The sequence below is a fragment of the Crocodylus siamensis genome, chromosome 12 (assembly GCF_052110815.1).
Source record: "Crocodylus siamensis isolate JL-2025a chromosome 12, ASM5211081v1, whole genome shotgun sequence".
Classification (NCBI taxonomy): Eukaryota; Metazoa; Chordata; order Crocodylia; family Crocodylidae; genus Crocodylus; species Crocodylus siamensis.
In genome coordinates, this window is record NC_143406.1 from 23,133,753 (window position 1) to 23,152,549 (window position 18,797).

The 18,797-nt window shown below is 47.3% G+C and overlaps 1 protein-coding gene across 5 annotated transcripts in view; it reads right to left on the reverse strand.

Moving 5' to 3' along the window:
- Window positions 1-18,797, reverse strand: part of SRL (sarcalumenin) — a 95,346-nt gene that overhangs the window by 22,672 nt on the left and 53,877 nt on the right. For 3 of the 5 annotated variants that reach the window (XM_090023118.1, XM_090023116.1, XM_090023119.1), the window contains 2 exons: window positions 13,517-13,615; window positions 10,462-10,557 (listed from right to left, as the gene is read on the reverse strand). In XM_090023118.1, coding sequence (XP_089879244.1) covers window positions 10,462-10,557; window positions 13,517-13,615 — 195 coding nt within the window. Of the gene's footprint in view, window positions 1-10,461; window positions 10,558-13,513; window positions 13,616-18,797 lie in introns of all 5 variants that reach the window. The other 2 variants (XM_090023117.1, XM_090023115.1) reach the window with 1 other exon arrangement.

Sequence of the window (18,797 nt, forward strand, 5' to 3'; positions counted from 1 at the left end):
CCCATGGCAGCTCTCGGGTATGCTGGGAGCTGTAGTCTGTGAGGCTGAGCAGTGTGGTAATGTGGCAGCACTGGCCAGTGTGTTGGCTATCCTGGCTTATCCATCTCACATGTACTGCTGGGAGTGCTCTCCGACTCCTGGGGCTGATTCCCTGACTCCCTTAGCGCTGGGGATGGGAAGTCAGCCCAGCTGAGCTGACTTCCCAACCCCAGAGCGATCTAGCACCAGGGATGGAAAGTCAGCCCAACTGGGCTGACTTCCCAACTCTGGGGCAATCTAGCACTGGGGATGCAGAGTCAACCCAGCTGAGCTGACTTCCTGACCCTTGGGCGATCTAGCGCCAGGGATGGGAAGCCAACCCAGCTGAGCTGACTTCCCAACCCCGGGGTGATCTAGCTCCAGGGATGGGAAGAAGGCCAGATCGGCTGACTCCCAGACCCCAACACCATCTAGCACTGGGGATGGGAAGTCAGCCCAGCTGGGCTGAATTTTTTTTCCCAGCACTATGGTTGAAACATTTCAATTTTTGAAATGTTTTGACTAGCCTTGTTTTGTTTCAAGGCTGTTTTGCAGCCCTTTGTTTAATTTCTATTTTACTGTTTTGACCTTGAAATGAGTCGAAACAATGTCAAAACAAAACAGCCGGCAAAATTTCACACAGCCCTACTGCCCACTATCTGGCACCCCTGGCAGCAGGCATGGCAGATGATTCCAGGGCCAGATAAGATATGATAGGATCAACTGGCATCTCTTCTTCCCTCCTCCCACACCAAGTGGTTTAAACAGCCATGACTGGGGACTGAGGCTGGGTCAGCACCTCCCTCCAACCCCAGACCTCAACAGCTCACCGAACTCCTTAAGTGGCTCACCAGCCCAAATAATTCCCCACCCCAACCTAGTATGTAGTATGGATAACAACTTAATGTGACTGAAAATGTTAGTACTCCTGGAGCTACTCCATGACCTACTTGAATATTTGTGATGCTCTCAGTCATGTTCTTGAATACTTGTCTTGGCAGAAACAGGAGGATAGGCAAGTCTAGATGCCTAAATCCTCACTTGCTATATCCTTCTCTAGCAGGATTCCATGGGTCAGGTGAAGTGAGGGATTAGTTCTGCACTTGTGATGGAGGGGAGGGAGAAATCCCTACTCACTGAGCCAGGGTGGAGCCCTTAGTTATTTGCTATCCCTTTGGATTGGTGTTCTATTTTGTAGCTTAGAAATCAAAAGTTGGAATATGCAGATAATACAGTCATGTCATAACACATGTGCATAGCTGCAGAGCACTTTCAAAATGGCTGATTGCACAAAAAATTAACCCTGGTTAAATCACAGAATCATTGAAAGTTAAGGTTGGAAGGAACCTCAGGAGGTCATCTAGTCTAACCTCCTGCTCAAAGTGAGACCATCCCCAGCTAGATCATTCTAGCCAGGGCTTTGTTGAGTTGGGCCTTAAAAACCTGCAAGGATGGAAGTTCCACCACCTCTCTCGGTAACCTGTTCCAGTGCTTCACCACTGTCCTTGTAAGACAGTTTTTCCTAATACCCAACCTAAACCTCCCTTGTTGCAACTTGAGACCATTGCTCCTTGTTCTGTTATCTGTCGACAGTTTAGCTCCATCCTCTTTGCAACAACCCTCAGGGTAGTTAAGGACTGCTATCAAATCCCCTCTCAGTCGTATCTTCTGGAGATTAAATAAACCTAGTTCCCTCAGCCTCTCCTCATAAACCCCAGCCCTCTAACTATTTTCATTGCTTTCCACTGGAGTCTCTCCAATTTATCCACATCCTTTCTGTAGTGGGGGGTGGGGTGGAAACTGGACACAGTACTCCAGATATGGACTCATCAGCGCTGAATAGAGGGAAAGAATCACTTCATTCAATCTGCTGGCAACGTTCCTATTAATGCAGCCCAGTATACTGTTATACGCCTTGGCAAAAAGGGTACACTGTTGACTCATATCCAGCTTATTGTCCACTGTTACTCCCAGGTCTTTTTCTGCACAGCTGCTGCTTAGCCAGTTTGCCCCAAGCCTGTAGTATCACATGGGAGTCTTCCATCCTAAGTGTAGGACTTTGCATTTGTCCCTGTTGAATCTCATGAGATTTCTTTTGGTCCAATCCTCCAATTTGTCTAGGTCACTCTGAGTCATAGCCCTACCCTCCAGCTTGGTCTCAGCTGCAAACTTCCTGAGCGTGCAATCCATCCCATCTCCCAGATCGTTAATGAAGATAGTGAATAAAACCAGCCCCAGAGCATACCCCTGGGACACTCCACTTGATACTGGCTGCCAACTAGACCTCAAGCCATTGATTACTACCCATTGAGCCTGACGAACTAGCTAGCATGCTATTGACCTTAAACTCCATTCATCCAACCAATCCATACTTTCTTAGCTTGTTTGCAAGAATGCTGCGGGAGACCATATCAAAAGCCTGGCTAAAGACAAGGTATATCCCATCCACTGCTCTTCCTGCATCTACAGAGCCAGTTATCTCATCACAGAAGGCAATCAGGTTGGTCCAGCATGACTTGCCCTTGGTGAATCCATGCTGACTGCTCCTAATTACCTGCTTCTCCTCCAAATGCTTAGAAATAAATTCCTTAAAAACCTTCTCTATGATTTTTCTGGGAACTGAGTTGAGGCTGACTGGTCTGTAATCCCCCAGATCCTCCTTCTTCCCCTTCTTTGATGGGCTATGTTTGACCTTTTCCAATCATCTGGGACCTCCTCTGATCATCACAAGTTTTCAATGATAATGGCCAGACGCTTTGCGATCACATCAGCCAACTCCCTCAGCATTTTCAGATGTACTGCATCTGGCCCCATGGACTTGTACACGTGCATTTTTTAAGTAGTCTCTAATCTGTTCTTTCACCACTGGGGCTGCTCACTAGGGCTGTGTGAAGCTTCAGTCCCTGATTTGATTTGGCAGAGATTTGGCTCGATTTGGTGGCCAAATCTCCAAATCCGAATTGAATCTGGAGACCCTTTAATCTCTCCAAATTGAACAGGAACTTTACAAATCAATTCAGAGACATTCAGAAAGATTCAGCAATTCAGACAGAGACACAGCTTTAAATGTTTTTTCTACATATCCTCAAGGTAGCAGGTGGCTCGTGAATGCTGGATGGTGGAGCGGATGGAGCATCCCACAGCAGTGCAGGGTACTCCCCAGTGCGCTCAGCAGCAGACCCAGAAGTGGACCAGAAGCACTTCCGGTCCACTTCTGGCTCGGCGACTGGTGCCTCCTGGGTCTGAGGGGGCACCCTGGGTCCCCCCATGGCTGATCACCAGCCAGGGAGGCACAGGGGGGAGGCCCTATGCACTCCCCAGTGGACCCGGAAGTGGACTGTAAGTATTTATGGTCCATTTCTGGGTTTGCCACTGAGCACACGGGGGCCCCTGCCAACACGCTCTTGTTAGGATGCTCCATCCGCCCCACATCACAGTGTTCACGAGCTGTGCCTGGTACCTCAAGGTATGTAGAAAAAACTTTTAAAGCTGTATGTGCGGTCATCAGCATTGAATCTTCAGATTTGGCCAAACTGAATTGGAGACAGTGATCCGGATCAATGAATCAAATCACTATCCCTAATTCAGGCCAAAACAGAATCAAATATGGCCTGTTTCATGCTCCCCTACTGCTCACCTTCTCCCCAGACTATGCTGCCAAGTACAGTAGTCTGGGAGTTGACCTTGCCTGTGAAAATTAAAGTGAAAAAGGCATTGAGCAGTTCAGACTTTTCCTCATCAGCTATCATTAGATTGCCTCCCCCATTCAATAAGGAACCCATACTTCCCCTGACCTTCCTCTTGTTGCTAACTTACTTGTAGAAACCCTTCTTGTTACCCTTCATGTCCCTTGCTAGCTGCAACTCCAGTTGCACTTTGGCCTTCCTGAATTCACCCCTGCATGCCCAAGCAATATTTTTATACACCTACCAAGTTGTTTGTCCAAGTTTCTACTTCTTGTAAGCTTCCTTTTGTTTTTAAGCTCACCAAAGAGTTCTCTGCTGAGCCTAGCTGGTCACCTGCCATATTTGCTGTTCTTCTTGCACATCGGGATGGTTTGTTCCTGCACCATCAGTAAGGTTTTGTTAAAATACAACCAGCTCTCCTTCCCCCTCAGACTAGAGTCCCAGGGGATCCTGCCCATCAGTTGCCTGAATGAGTCAAAGTTTGCTTTTCTGTAGTCCAGGGCCCCTACTTTCCTGCTATCCTTCCTTTTCAGATCCTGAACTTGATCATCTTGTGGTCACTGCTACCCAATCTGTCATCCACTTCTACACCCCCAGCCAATTCTTCTGTGTTGTGAGCAGCAGGTCAAGAAGCGCATGGACTCTATCTGGTCTCTCCAGCATTTGCAACAGGAAGTTGTCTCCAACACTCTCCAAAAACTTCTTGTATTGCTTATGCACTGCTGTATTTCCCTCCCAGCAGATGTCAGGGTGACTGAAGTCCCCCAGGAGAACCAGGGCCTGTGATCCGGAAAATTCCACAGGCTGTTTGAAGAAAACCTCATCCACCACATCCTCCTGGTCTGGTGGTCTATAGCAGATATCCACCACAACATCATCCCTGTTGCTCTCCCCTCTGACCCTAACCCAGAGATTTTCAACAGTCCTATTTTCAGTTTCATACTGGAGCTCTGAGCAATCATATGGCTTTTTTACATAAAGCACAACTCCTCTTCCTCCTCTTCTCCCCTGTTCAGGATGCTTCCTGAACAGTTTGTATCCATCCATGACAGTGCTCCAGTCATGTGAGCTCCCACCAAGTCTCTGCTGTTCCAATCACATCATCATTCCTTGACTGTGTGAGGACTTCTAAATCAGGTATTATATTAATGTGCTCAAAGGCAGAGCACCTTAGGGAACTTGTGTTTCTTCCAGGCTTAATTTTTCTTGTGAGCGGCTGTCAAGGGGAAGGAGAGGGAGCTCCCAGCTGAGCTGCTGAATGTCCAGAGCTGCAGGGGAGAGGACATGGAACAGGGTCCCCTTACCTCGTGGCTTCCTTAATCTACCCTAGCTGGGGAACTGGGGGGAGCCAGGTTGGGCCCCTGAGTTAGAGGGCTCCATTCCTACCTCCCCCTGCCCCCAGTCATTCAGCAGCCAGCAGCAGCCAGCACGGACCTCTGGGCTGCTGGTTGGTGGGGTGCGGTGGAAGGGAGCACCTTCACTTCATGGGTTCAACCCAGCTCTCCTCAATACCCTGGACAGGGTAAAGTGCCATGAGTTACTGTTCTCACATAGGCGCATGCACATGTGCATGTGTGTGTATGTATGTTTATCTGAGAGAGATCAAATGATTTATTGTTACACTGGGGTTGTACTTCATGTTCCGCAGTGTCCCAGCTCCCAGGCACTGGCAGGCTCTGCAGTCCCAAACTGAGGCTACTTTCTCCTGTCTGCATAAGATCACATTCCGTCAATACATAAAATCTCTATGGTATCACAGCATTGTGGGCATTTCTCAGTGTTGGAAAGAAGTGAAGTGCACACAGCTCCAGCACACACCCACACTCAGATGTGAGGAGAAAGAGTGAGAGAACAATGGGTGGGAATTAAATCCAGGCAGTTTAAGAGCAAACCATCTAAAATGCCCAAAAAGTAATCATAGCTGAGCATGAGCACTTCCTTCAAAAGGAACTGGGTTGGGAGGCATGGAAATGTTATCACTGAACTAACCCAACCTATCCCAGGAGTATAAGCTATAGACAAATCCAGACGGGATGAGGTAGTGTGATTGCAGCCCACTTTCAGACTATGCTGACAGAGCAGCAGACAGGGACTTTTTCAAGTCTCTGAAGTAAGTAAGAATTGAAGTAAGTAAGAATTACTAATCACTCCCCTTTCTTCCCCTCTCTGCCCAGTAACATGTCCCTTCCCACCCCATTCCCTCCTCCCTGGCCTGCTGCTGCCAGTGTTCCTGGCTGACATGGGGTTGGGAGGGAGTTCCAGAGCCACTCCTGCCCTGATCCAGCTGGGTTGTACAGGGAGCCCAGCTCAGCTAGGGACTGCCACAGCACCAGCAGTTGGTAGATCCTCCTTGGTGCTCCCCACCAGGCTGGGAACAGGCTTAGGGAAGAGGAACCTGCCTGCTGCCACCCCAGTCTACAGCTTCCAATGCATATTGGCTGGAGTGGAAAAGGAGTGGCTCTGGCGCTTCCCCTACACCCAACTCAGCCAGGGACAGCACCAGTGGTAGGCATGTAAGTGGGGAATAGGAGGAAGGGAATGTGCCACTGAGCATAAAGGGGAATGGGAGGGAATTCCGAGAACCACGGAGAGGGCAGATTATTACCTGATTCAGGTACTTTAAAAAATCCCTGGTTGCTGCTCCTGTAGAATGGTCTGCCCACCCCGGGTGGGGGGAGGGTGGCATGAGTCACAGCTCTCACACCCCAATTCACAAAATCTTGGATCTGCCCAAAGCAGGAGCAGAGATGTATGGGGGGTGTCTGGGGCAGTACCTAATGCATGACTGTGAGTAGAGGTCTGTGTTTGTGTGGCCAGAATACAGCAGCACCCCAGGCATCATCAACTATATTCTACAGTGTTTGATCTGTTAGATTTTGCTTGGATCTTTGCAATACTAAAGGTCCAACTACCTTTATGTAAAAGTAGAAAAAGGGGGGCTGCTGGTAGACAAAGGTGGGATTTGTAATTTCATCATGATGCACAGTGCAAGTCTAATCTCTCCCTGTTGAATTTTATCCCCTCCAAGTCACTCAGTCCATCTATACAAGCAAGTGTGGGTGTCAGAGAAACCAGTAATTATACTACTGATCTTTTCAATTACTTTGGCAAAATGTAGTAATAAAAAATCCTTTTCTTGAGGCTGATCTCAGGTAGCGTCCTACAAAGCCATTGAACCTCTGGGTCTCCATGTAAAACCACTGAGGGAGGCCAGGCTCTGAGGGGGGCAGCATGTCCCACCAGATTTTCTGAAGACAAATTGTGACTGCAGGCCATTCAGATTGATGCAGGATGAGGGCTTATCTGCAAGATGCTGTAATGGCAGGTCTGTGTGCAGTGAAGAGTTATGCTTGCCCCAGAAAGGGAGTTTAGCACTGGGTGGAACTGAACACGGCCACGTGGTGTGGTGCCTGGAACTTGCATCTCAAGTGAGTGTGAGGGTTTGCATGAGAGTCATTGTCAGGATGACAAACAGGGTGGTTGGGAAGGCTTCAGCTATAGGTCAGCTCCTTGCAACAAGGCTCTGCTCCAGGACTTAGCTGTATATTAATCCTCCTGTCACCAATACTAAAACAGGAGTCTTGCTATCTTTGTTGTACAGTGGACATAGCATAAATAAAAAGGACATAGGACACACAGAACAGGTAGCAGCAGTGCAAGCATTCCCAGCTTGCCCCATGGAGGTGCCTGAGTTCTAACCTGTCTTACTGACTCTCGAGTACAGTTCAGCTCCCACAGATCCATGCACACCACAGTTCAGCAAGGTACTTAAGAACATGCTGGATTTTAAGCACATGAATTATCCCATAGTATTGGGAATTTATGCCTCAGCTTCTCCGCTGAGATGGTCAAGCAGGTGCACTTCACTATTAGTTCTTATAACACTGAACCCTTACACAGAGGGACCTGAGGAAAGAGGCAGATGGGTCACAAAGATCAGAAGAGCCTCTTCCAGCTTGCAAGCATGGAGCACTCTTCCCTCTCGTGGAAAGAGCCATGAACACCACACCGACATAATGATTAGTGGTGTGCCATGGCACAGACATCAGAGGGGACCAGCCATAGATCACCACTGACTGGCCAACTGCACGTTCCTCATGACGACCTACAATGAGCAGTTCCATGTTCTGTCACCAACTCCCTTAGCCATCAGCTGCTCTGCAAAGAGAATTTAGGCCACTCAGAGCTAAGCTTGAGCGAAACCCAACCAAAAGAGCAGTTGGCACAACCGTGCTAACTGGGTTATGTAACAGGGACTCCCAACCCTGTTAACAACATGGGGAGGGGGAACAGGAGGCAAAAGTGGGGTCCCCAGGGGAACAAGATTTTTGTGCCTTACAGGGGAAGACTACTGCAGCATCAAGCACCAGCAGGAACCCAAACCTCCAGCCCTGGGACTATTAGACAGCTAAAGAGGTCTGCAGGGCAGGGGAATCCAAACAGCTTGTTAGACTGAACAGAAACTCCTGAGTACACCTTCAAAGGTGGTGGTCAGGTGACCGGGCTGGGGCTGACCATCTATGTCTAAGCCTGCAGGTCAAGCAGTAGAGGACAGAGCTGGCTGCCAGGGAAAAGAAGGTACCATGGGGCCAAGGAATCAAGTTGACTCCTCGGAACTGTGGCAACTGTTATGGCCCTAAAGGACTTTTCATAGTTTCATAGTTTCATAGTTTCTAGGGTCGGAAGGGACCTGAGCAGATCATCTAGTCTGACCCCCTGCCTTGGCAGGAAAGAGCACCGGGGTCAGATGACCCCGGCAAGATGCTCATCTAACCTCCTCTTAAACACCCCCAGGGTAGGAGCCTGAACCACCTCTCTTGGAAGTTGGTTCCAGACCCTAGTCGCCCTGACCGTGAAGTAGCGCCTCCTGATGTCTAGCCTAAACCTACCCTCTGCCAGCTTGTGACCGTTATTCCTGGTCACTCCTGGCAGTGCTCGGGGGAACAGTGACTTCCCCAATGCCTGCTGATCCCCCCTGACTAGTTTATAACAGGCCACAAGATCCCCCCTCAGCCTTCTCTTGTGGAGGCTGAACAGGTTCAGGTCCCGTAGCCTCTCCTCATAGGGCCTGCCCTGTTGCCCCCTGATCATACGAGTGGCCTCCTCTGGACCCTCTCCATGCTGTCCACATCCCTCTTGAAGTGTGGCGCCCAGAACTGGACACAGTACTCCAGCTGCGACCTGACCAGTGCCGCATAGAGGGGGAGGATCACCTCTTTGGACCTGCTCAAGATGCATCTGTGGATGCACGACAAGGTGCGGGTGGCCTTCCTGACTGCCTCTCCACACTGCCGGCCCATGTTCATCTTGGAGCCAATGATGACCCCCAGATCTGTTTCCGCCTCCGTGCTGACAAGAGGGGAGTTCCCTAACCTGTAGGTATGGTGCCGGTTGTTCCTCCCAAGGTGCATCACCTTGCACTTGTCTATGTTGAAACCCATCCTATTCTCACCCGCCCACCTTTGTAACCTGTCAAGGTCTGATTGTAGCCTGTTGCATCCTTCCAGTGTGCCCAGGTCCCCCCACATCTTAGTGTCATCAGCAAATTTGAACAGGGTGCTTTTTACCCCCTCATCCAAAACACTGATGCGTTGTAACCAGATGGTTAACACTTTGTGCTACAGGAGAGTTGTGGAGGCTCTTGAGCAGGGTGCCAGGGGTACTCTATACTTTGCAACCAGCTTTGGTCAGGAATGTGTGGGGCTGAACCCAGGAGCCCAATGCCTGAGGCAATGGACCTGGGTTGAGGAGGCCCAGCCAGATAAAAAGGGCCAAAGCTGGGAAGGCTGAGGCCCAGACAAGGATTCGGGGGTCTGAAGAGCTCAGTGTCTGTTTGGAATGGAAGGGCCCCTCCAGGTCAAACAGAGCTATCTGCAAAGCATAGACATGGCTACAGGGGTGGCTGGAGACCACAATTATAGGCTGTAAGGCACAATCAAAGCTGTCTTCAAGTGGTAGTACACTCTGTGAAGTTTGGGGCAGAGTAGCCCCAAGGATTAAGAAAGGGGAGACTAGCCCCTAGGGCTGGACAAATAAGAAAAACACCAAAGAAGAGACTACCTCAGGCTCTGGAGACAGCCTCTTTTTCAATAAATAAATACAAGAATGAATAAAAAAGATGAAGTCATGGCAGGTGGGGGAGGCCAGGGAGCACAGGCTTGTGGGTCTGACCACAAGGGGGCATCAGAGGCCACGGTGTCAGATACCCCGACCCTGTCACAGGTTACTATTTCCTAAAAGAGGTAGGACATTTGCTAGAAAGTCCCTTGGCCTAAAGAGTTTCCTCAGCTTTCTTGCAAGCCCAGCTTATCTGGGCACTGCTGAAGTCTGATTCCATGGGCCTTGTGTGGCTGTTCATATCTGCTTCACATGGCTCCATTCCTTGCCATCTGCCAAAGTAAAGGATAGAAATCTGGTAGCTTTTTATACTCACCTTGCACAGATGTGCTGGCTGCTCCAGGTGCAGACAGTAGTGAGTCTGCCCCTGAGTCTCACCAGATAGGGTAAGGTCAAGGTACTGGTGTCCCCCTTTACATAAAAGGAAGAACTTCTCCTGATTCAGATGACAGTGTCAAAAAACCTTCATGTACACTCCCCCACACTGTCTGTGGACTGTATGAGGCCCAGCTAATGACACCTCTGTATATTTAGGTCTGCTGCCAGGGGAGCTAAATCTTTTGAATGCCATACCCTAGACTAGGCAGAATGTGACATCATGACAGTGCTAGATAGATCTCTCCTTGCCCACAAGCTTTACCTGTGATCTCATGCTGCCTCAGCTCATTGTATCTGTAGGACTGCTCCAGGGGTTTGATAGATGAGTGGTAGATCTTCCTTAGCCTCTGCAGTGTTGCTATACATTTAAAAAGGTGATAAAAACAAGGACAGATCAAAATCAAAAGTTACACACAGATACCATTAGCTACCTGACATCATCTCTCCCTTGCTTTCTTTCCTCTGAACGTGTGGGGTGGATGGCAGATGAAATGTTCAGACTGTTCTCTGCTTGGCTGCTGAAATAAGAAGTGTCTTAATGTACAGAGAGATTGCTTGTCTCAGCAAGTTTGAAAATGGACATGAAACCCCAGCTTTCAAAAGAGGAAGCCACAGAATAAAACGCTTTGAGATGTCCTAGATTAAGTTCTATAGGGATCGCGTGCATTGCTTACTCAAGGATAGTCCTATGAGCAGTAGGGCTGTGCAAAGCTTCAGGTGGTGATTCGATTCAGAGGAAACTCGCCCCAGTTCAGTGGCCAAATCTCCGAATCCGAATCAAATCAGGGGACCGATTTAAAGGTCCAAATCGATTCAAAGCTCTCTGAATTCTCAGAAAAGATTCAGAGAGCTTTGATGATTTGGGCAGTCCCCAGTGGCTGCAGAAGGGAGCTGCAGCCACTCTGAGCTGGTAAGTACTAGGGGCGGGCTATTCTGAGCTGGTAATCTGATTCAGCCAAATCGAATCAGGACAGTGATTCGAATCACCAAATCAAATCACTGTCCCCTGACTCCAAAGCCAAAGTGAATACTAGCCGATTTGCACAGAACTAGGATTTCCCAAAGTGGTGTGCAGGAGAAGGAACCCTCTTCTCTTGCCCTTGTTCCATGTTCAGAAGCCTCCTCCCTCTCTAACTCTCCTGCTGCAGCTGCTACTTTCTCCACTGCTGGTGGGGGGAAGCTCCAGTGCCAGCTGGGCTGAGCCAGAACTGGGCTCAGCAGGGGAGAAGGCAGCAGCAACAGGGTGCCTGGAAAGTACTTCCTCCCACCCTGCCCAGTCCTGGAGCAGGTTCAGGGAAGGGGAACCTCTGTCCATTCCTGCTGCTGGTGTGTATGCCCCTAGGTGAGCCCAGCTCTGGCACAGAGAGCATTTTTATACGTGCTGCAGTGGTGTTGGGTGGCGGCGGAGGGGGGGAGGCGCTTTAATTAGAACAACTCTGAGGGCTTTTATACACGTGCTGTGGGGTGGTGGGGGGTGCCCACAGAGTCACATGTATTCATTGTCCTGTGCTTCAAAATGGTGGCAGGGGCACTTTAACTAAAGCTTGTTCAATGAGCTTTAGTTAAAGCACCCCCATCACCATCCTGAAATGCGGGGACATTAAATACATGTGACATGGATACAGCTGGAATACACTAATTAGCATGCTCTAGCAGATTCAATTAATTGAGTCAGCCCTGACACATGCTAGTTAGTACACATCGGAGGAGAGGTCTATCATGTGTATAGGTGCCCCAGGAGCTGGTCTCATTAAAATGCCCTCAGTGTCTTGTGTATCACCATCCCCACACTTCAAAATGGCAGTGGGAGTCCTTTAACTAAAGCTCATCAAACAAGCTTTAGTTAAATCACCCTCACCATCATTTTGACACATGGGGACACTGATACATGAGACACGGAGGCTGCTGTAATTACAGTGTGTTGGAGCAGCCCCCCTGCACATCTACAGGCACCCTGAGGACAGAGATAGCTGTGGGGGGGGAAGAGGGAAGAGTGAGGAGGGGGTGTGCCTTTGAGCAGGAAGAGGAAGGGAGGGTGGATTTTCACATGCTTTAGGGATCCTAAGACATGCCCGCAGTCTCCTGTGATGTGGTCCAATCCACTGGATCTGCTCCTGCCTACAAGCCATTCCACTGGTATAAACCTATTCCCACGTGGTCACTCTGGACTGGTTATAGCACTTCTTCAGTTTTGATCTACTGTGACACTACCCATGAAAGACACAGAAAAGGAGCTCTTGTGGCTTTGGCATAAGATCCATTCTCGCATCACAGATACGACCTGGACATTCTGTGGAGTTTCTCTCAAGCCTTAGACTTTTTGTAAGCTTTCCATTAGTAATGGAAGACCTGCAGTAGATCCAAAGATTTGGTTCAAATTAAGGATACCACATTCAGGGATGAAATACTGGCTCCCTGATTTTAAAAGCAAAAAACTTACTGACATCAGGATAGGGTTAGGATTTCAGTCCACATGCTCCACCCAGTTTTATCTAAGCTTACAAATTTGCAAGCAAAATTGGGGAAGAAATGTCCTGATGAATGTTTATTTAATTGTTGAAACAGGTTCCTAAAGTGCCCATTGCTGTAAAGTCTGCATGCCAATGAGAACAGGCTCTCTCATGACCTGGCCAGTCCATTCTCATTTTTGCAGGCCAGAATAATGTCGTTAACAGCTTTTCCCACTGTTTTTCATCCTTCTCATGATCCTAGTTGAAAATGGGAAGAGCAGATACTGTAAACTTAAAAAATAAGTTTCTAAAACGTTGCCCAAAACTCTTCTGAGCACCAACAAGTCTTCAGGGTTAGGTTGAACACTTGTGTTCATTCTCATTTCCATGACTGTCCAGACTCTAATGTTAACATTACTCTTACTCCTCATCTGAGTCTTAAATCTGTCTCAAATATATAAAGTCAGAGGAAATTTAATTATTTAAAAGCCAAATGGTGATATCTTCAAGAAACTGCAAGAGAAGGTGAGTGGTACTAAATTTGTATGAACAAGTTTTAAGACCAAAATAGATACTGACTCTTCAACTTATTGGTAAAAACACTGTTGTCTTTTCAGAGTATGAATTCTATTCTTCTCTTGCTTTGAAGGGAAAATTAACTGAGTGAAGCATAATGGATAATTATCCATCATTCACTGCCCATGCTCAAACCCCTTAACGCCCCCCCCAAATCCTCCTCTCTGGGCCTGTAACAGACTGATGCCCACACTACACTTGGTCAGATACTGGCATTCATTCTAAGTCCATGTCCTACCCATGGTACATTCCCTTCCTCCCATCTTTTCTTAAATCTCATTATACCACTACCTGAGTAGTCATCTGCTGGTTTGTCCTCCTTCAGTTTCAGAGTGCTCTCTATATGAGTACGGTCCCTCTTGGCAGGTTCCACAACATCTTCTATCTCTTCTGGAAAGAAAGGAAAGGTAGCATGTTAATTATGTCTGCAACCAAAATAGGAAGAACACTATATGGGCTACATTCTGACTTGATCCTTTTAAGGATACTACTAAGCATCTTTGACCTTCTGCACAGTGGAAAAACTTGAACATTTAGGTTACTGCAGACTTTGGCTCTGAGCTCCATTCCTACTTCCCATCTCTCTCTCAAGTCCCAACTGAGGCTGCCAGTGAAGATAGCACTTGGTACCAATGGTGATTCTGACTTTATATTGTGGATAACAGTTTATTTGGTTCTGGAGAGCCTAGCAGCTGTACTGCTCAGTCCAAGCAGTACATTCCCTATGTAGATGGAATAAGGGATAGAGGTCAATATTATGGATGTAAAACATGCGGTTAAAAGGGGTTTTGACATTAAACAAAATCATTGTGCCATGCATCTGTGAAAGCTCTGATCAAATTGCACATGCCAGCTTGCTGGATGGGAGTCATCCTGACAATGTTGACAGTGAAGATTTCAATATTCCTTTACCTGCAGCTATTCAGACCTGACTCATAAATCTTTAATGAAAATAATATTAAACCCTAGTTTTAATCTGTCTACAAATCACACTGCCTGTCTAATCATCCATCCACCTTTGGAAGACCCACCTACCATCCATTTCCCTGCCTTACAAAAAAAAGGGGAGACGTGCAAGCTCATTAAGCAGCAAGCACTGCTGGTAAGGTCATGTTGAACAGGCACTGACCTAGCCCTCAGGGCTAGGGACAGACATTCAAAAAGCTGAACCTGAATTGATTCAATCTTTTTCAGGTTAGTCTAACCTGGCTAGGCTGAATCAGTTTGTAACTATATAAACATTCCCTTTGGACTGAGAAAATGCAGGCATATGCCTGCAGTGGCTCAGGCTAGAAGCTAGAGAGCACTAGAGCAGCCCTTCCTCTTTTCTATAGTGCTGAGCAGAGGTGGGGCAAGGTGTGGCTGGGCCCTGGCAAGATGCTCTTATTAGAGAGAGGTGTTCCTCTCCACTCCCTGCTGCTCCTGACCAGCCCAGCAAGACATTGATAACAGAGCATTTATCAGCCCATGAAGAAAACAAAAGCCTCTCTCATTAGTTCAAGCTCTTCTTACACATTTTTTCCAAGGAAGGAATGGAGGGATATTACCAGCTACCTGTTGATTAGCGCCAGAAAGCCCTGAGCAGTCACTGTCCTGTCTGCCTTTGCCCTGTCTGTTTTACACAGACACGTCTCACCATTAGCTTGCATACCACATGCTGGCTACAGTCTGTGCTGTGGGAGAGGGGAGGGGGGAATCCCTGCTTGAGCAGGAAGTACTTGGGGCGGGGGGAGCAGGAGGAAGCCAGGCAGGCCCTGCTGTGCCTGCAGTCTCTGCAGGAGCTCCAGCCAGAGAGCAGAGGGGCAGGGACAGCCCTGCTGTGGAGCAGAGAGCCCTGCCCAGGGCTGCAAAGCATCTGAGATGCTGGGGGATTCTGATTTAAGTTAAACCAGAAAGGGGTCTGGGACAGACATTGTATAAACCTGTTTGACTCAAATTAGTTAAGTCTGATACTACATTCAACCAGTTTTATCTCAAACTGGCTTCAGTCATTTTCAAACTGGTTTATGTGCACTGAACATCTGTTCTGTTACAGGTTTAAATCAGCTTCTGATCCCTTAAAATGGTTTATGTTTAATGTCCGTCCCTAGCCCAGGAGACCTTGGTTCAAATCCTGCCTCAGCTACAGCATTCTTGTATATTTTTGGTCATGTCACTTTACCTTTTCTCTGACTAAATTCCCCAGTAAAATGGGGGAGATCTTTTCTTTTTCCCACCTTCTGTCTGTTTAGATTGTGAACTCTTTGGAGCAGGTTCTGCCTTGTCCTGTGGTCCTGATTTTTCTTGAGGCCACTAGTAGTCATAATAATAACAGCGAAGGCTATAGCAGTATATGGGAGCTCAAGGCAAAACTGAGTGCACCCACAAGTGCAGTATAATGTGCATTAGCCTATTTTAGTGCACATTAAAGCATCACAAAAACCCTTGTGCTTTTGCTAATGTGCATTAAAATAGGCTAATGCGTCTTTTTTCTAGTACCTCACAATGGAGGTATTAAATTTAATGCACATTACAAAAAGTGCATTAATGAATGTGTAGATATGCTTACTGTATATGCCAGATATATAGATAAATAGGGCTATGCAAAACAGCACTGTTCTATTTTTACTTGCATTTTAACAGAACAGCGATTCATTTCAAATTTCTTTTTGAAACCGCTGTTTCGTTTCGTTTCATTTCATCAAAACAGTTTTGCTGTTTTGACGCTGTTTTGACGTTTCACCCATAGACTATAATGAAGAAGCTCAAAGCAGCCTACAGCTGTCATTTCTGGGCTGATTTGGATGAAACGTGCAGGAATGGTAGCCCCTTCTGAGAGCATGAAGCCTACCAAGTTTCAAAGAGATAAGTGCAGTGGTTTCAGGGAACCTGCACCTCAAGCTGCAGACAAGCAAAACTCGTGACATGCGTGACACTGTGTGTGTGTTAAGGCTCAGCAGGGTGACAGCTGCAGGCCTGCTAGCCCCTGCTGAGGCCGTGAAGCCTGCCAGCTGTCAAGGGGATCAGTGCAGGGGCTTCTGGATTCTGGGGCTCTGCACCTCTGGCTGCTAACAGGCAAAACTCATGACATGGGTGCTTGTGGGACTGTGTCTGTCTTGGGGCACAAGGGGGGTGAAAACTGCAGGCCTCCTAGGCCCTGCTGCAGCCACAAAGCCTGCCAGCTGTCAAGGAGACAGGTGCAGGGGGAGTCTGGGTTTAGCTTTAGCTGCTGACAGGCAAAACTTGAGTCATGGGTGGGTGACACTGTGTGTGTGTTAAGATGCGCCCTCACTCAACTGACACCAAGGCAGAAAGCAGGGCAGTTCAAACAATGCTGCTGCCTTTTATGCAGTTTTTCCACCCCTCCGCCAGAGCACTGGGATTGGAAGAGACCTTAGGAAAGGATGACAGTCACTGGCCAGCTACAGTCAATAATGAGAGCACTCCTTCCCCTTCACCCTCCCTCCTTACTTTAGTTTCTGTTTCCCTTCAGGCAAGCCCAGGTTGAGCTCTGAAACTCAAAACGTTTAAAAAATTTTGAAACATTACAATTTGCCTCATTTCATTTCGAGGCTATTTCAAAGCTCTCTGGTTGGTTTATATTTTGCTGTTTCAAGCTCAAAACAAACACAGCCCTAATATATAGGTATGTCTCCATTTTATTGTAAATATAACTATTACTGTTCAAAAAGCGTCTGAAATAACAGGGGTCATATGACAATGCAGAAAAGAACGTGCATGTGAGTGTGAGTGAGTGTAGATGCCATAGGGGCCTGAGGCAGCTTCTGCTGCGTTCCATGGAAAAGCTCCTCTGAAGGCAGGAGGAGCCCGGCTGAGCCTGAGACTAGAACACATCTCTATGAATAAAAGCATTCCCAGTCCTTTGAGTTATACTGGGCTACGATTACACTTGACCAAATAAAGAATCTCTTTTTTTCTCAGGCATAAAACTATCCTAAGAATCTCAACTGAAGCTTAGCAACATCATGCAGAGAAAGGCCTTTTTGATTTGCCAAATAAAGCCACAGAGACTAAGCTTTGATTAAATTTGGCCCAAAACATAAGCTTAGAAAGCATGTATGTTTAAAAGTGTAGCAGTAAGCAGTGAGAAAGCATTTCCCCAAGTCATAAGGTCAACCTACTGATAATCACTGACTAATTTATAGAACGAGTTTCATGAACATTTTTTAAATATTTGACAGATCATTTCTCATCATTTGCCCAGCTTACAGATAGCAGATCAGCTGCTGACTGACCATAATGTATAACCTGGAAACTCAGCAGTCCTCACTAGCTCTGTGGAGCCTTCCTGGTAATATATAGGGTCCTGATCTTCATTACGTAGTGGGTAGACAGACAGCTGTGGCCATACAGAGCTCCACTGAAATCAGTGGGGTTGCCAGCAGATGTAGCTTTGTGCTCAATTTCTACACAGAGAAGGTTCAGGGCCTAGGGCTCCTTCTCATTGCTTGGCATTAATGAACACCCAGTTCATCCTCTGACTTTCCCTCTTGGAAAGACAATTACTTGTAATTAAACAAGAACCAGTGAATACCTTCTGCAAATGAACTGCAATCTGTGAAAGGACTCAAAAGACTCATCCAAGACTTCCCTGAATAACCTATCTTTTTAAAACTGATATGGGCAAACAGAGACCACAGATCCCAATCACTGGATTCCTGCTCTAACCTGCAATTCCCAGTATAGCTTATATCCCTTGATTTAATGTTTATCCTTGGAAAGTGCATACACTGGACACTTTCTCCAATCCAGATCCACCTGTTTTGTGTTGTCAATGCTGAATCAACACAAAATGGAAATCATCAGTCAAGAGATAGAGAGATCGAGCCAAAAGGTGTTTGTACTCTTTGGACAGGGTTCTCACTCTCAGGGTAAGTGAATGGGTGTGAATCACTATCATCCAAATTGCAATGCTTGGCATCCACTTGTTCCTCTCTTTGCCCTAGTATAAATGACTGCAAAAGCACTGAGCAATTGAGAATTAGGTTCCTTTACCGTTCAATGTACAATGACATGAATGTGAGGTTGGTGAAATGTGCCAGGCTATATCTTAGGCACTGAAGTCTTGTGTCTATCTACAGGAAAGCACTAGGGAAAAATCCTTTTCCAGCTACCACCTCCATCTCACACACACTGTGCCTCCTTCATTCTTGCTGTGGAGAAACCATCTCTACAGTTGAGAGAGGAGCTGGGTTGTTGTGGCCCTTTCACTCCTTGGCCTGTGCTTAGGCTGCCAACAGGCACTCACTCACTGAGTTGGAGACGGGTACTATGGACAACTTTCTCACTGGGAAATGGGCAGGGAGTATGGCATCCCATTTCATGCAGACTATGGACAAGTTCTCAGCTGGCAATGAAACTGGATCACTGTTGATCATGTTCCAGTGCACACTAACAGTGCAGAGGTGAAAGCCTTCATATGCCTTACCTCTCCCATCCCAGTTTCATCCAGTATGTCTAGTACTGCACCTTCTAACCTTGGCAGAGCATGGGAAGCTGGTTAGAGTTACACACTGATAGCATAAGCATTAAGAAGAGGGCCATGCACATTGCATGTTTTAAGGTCTGCCAA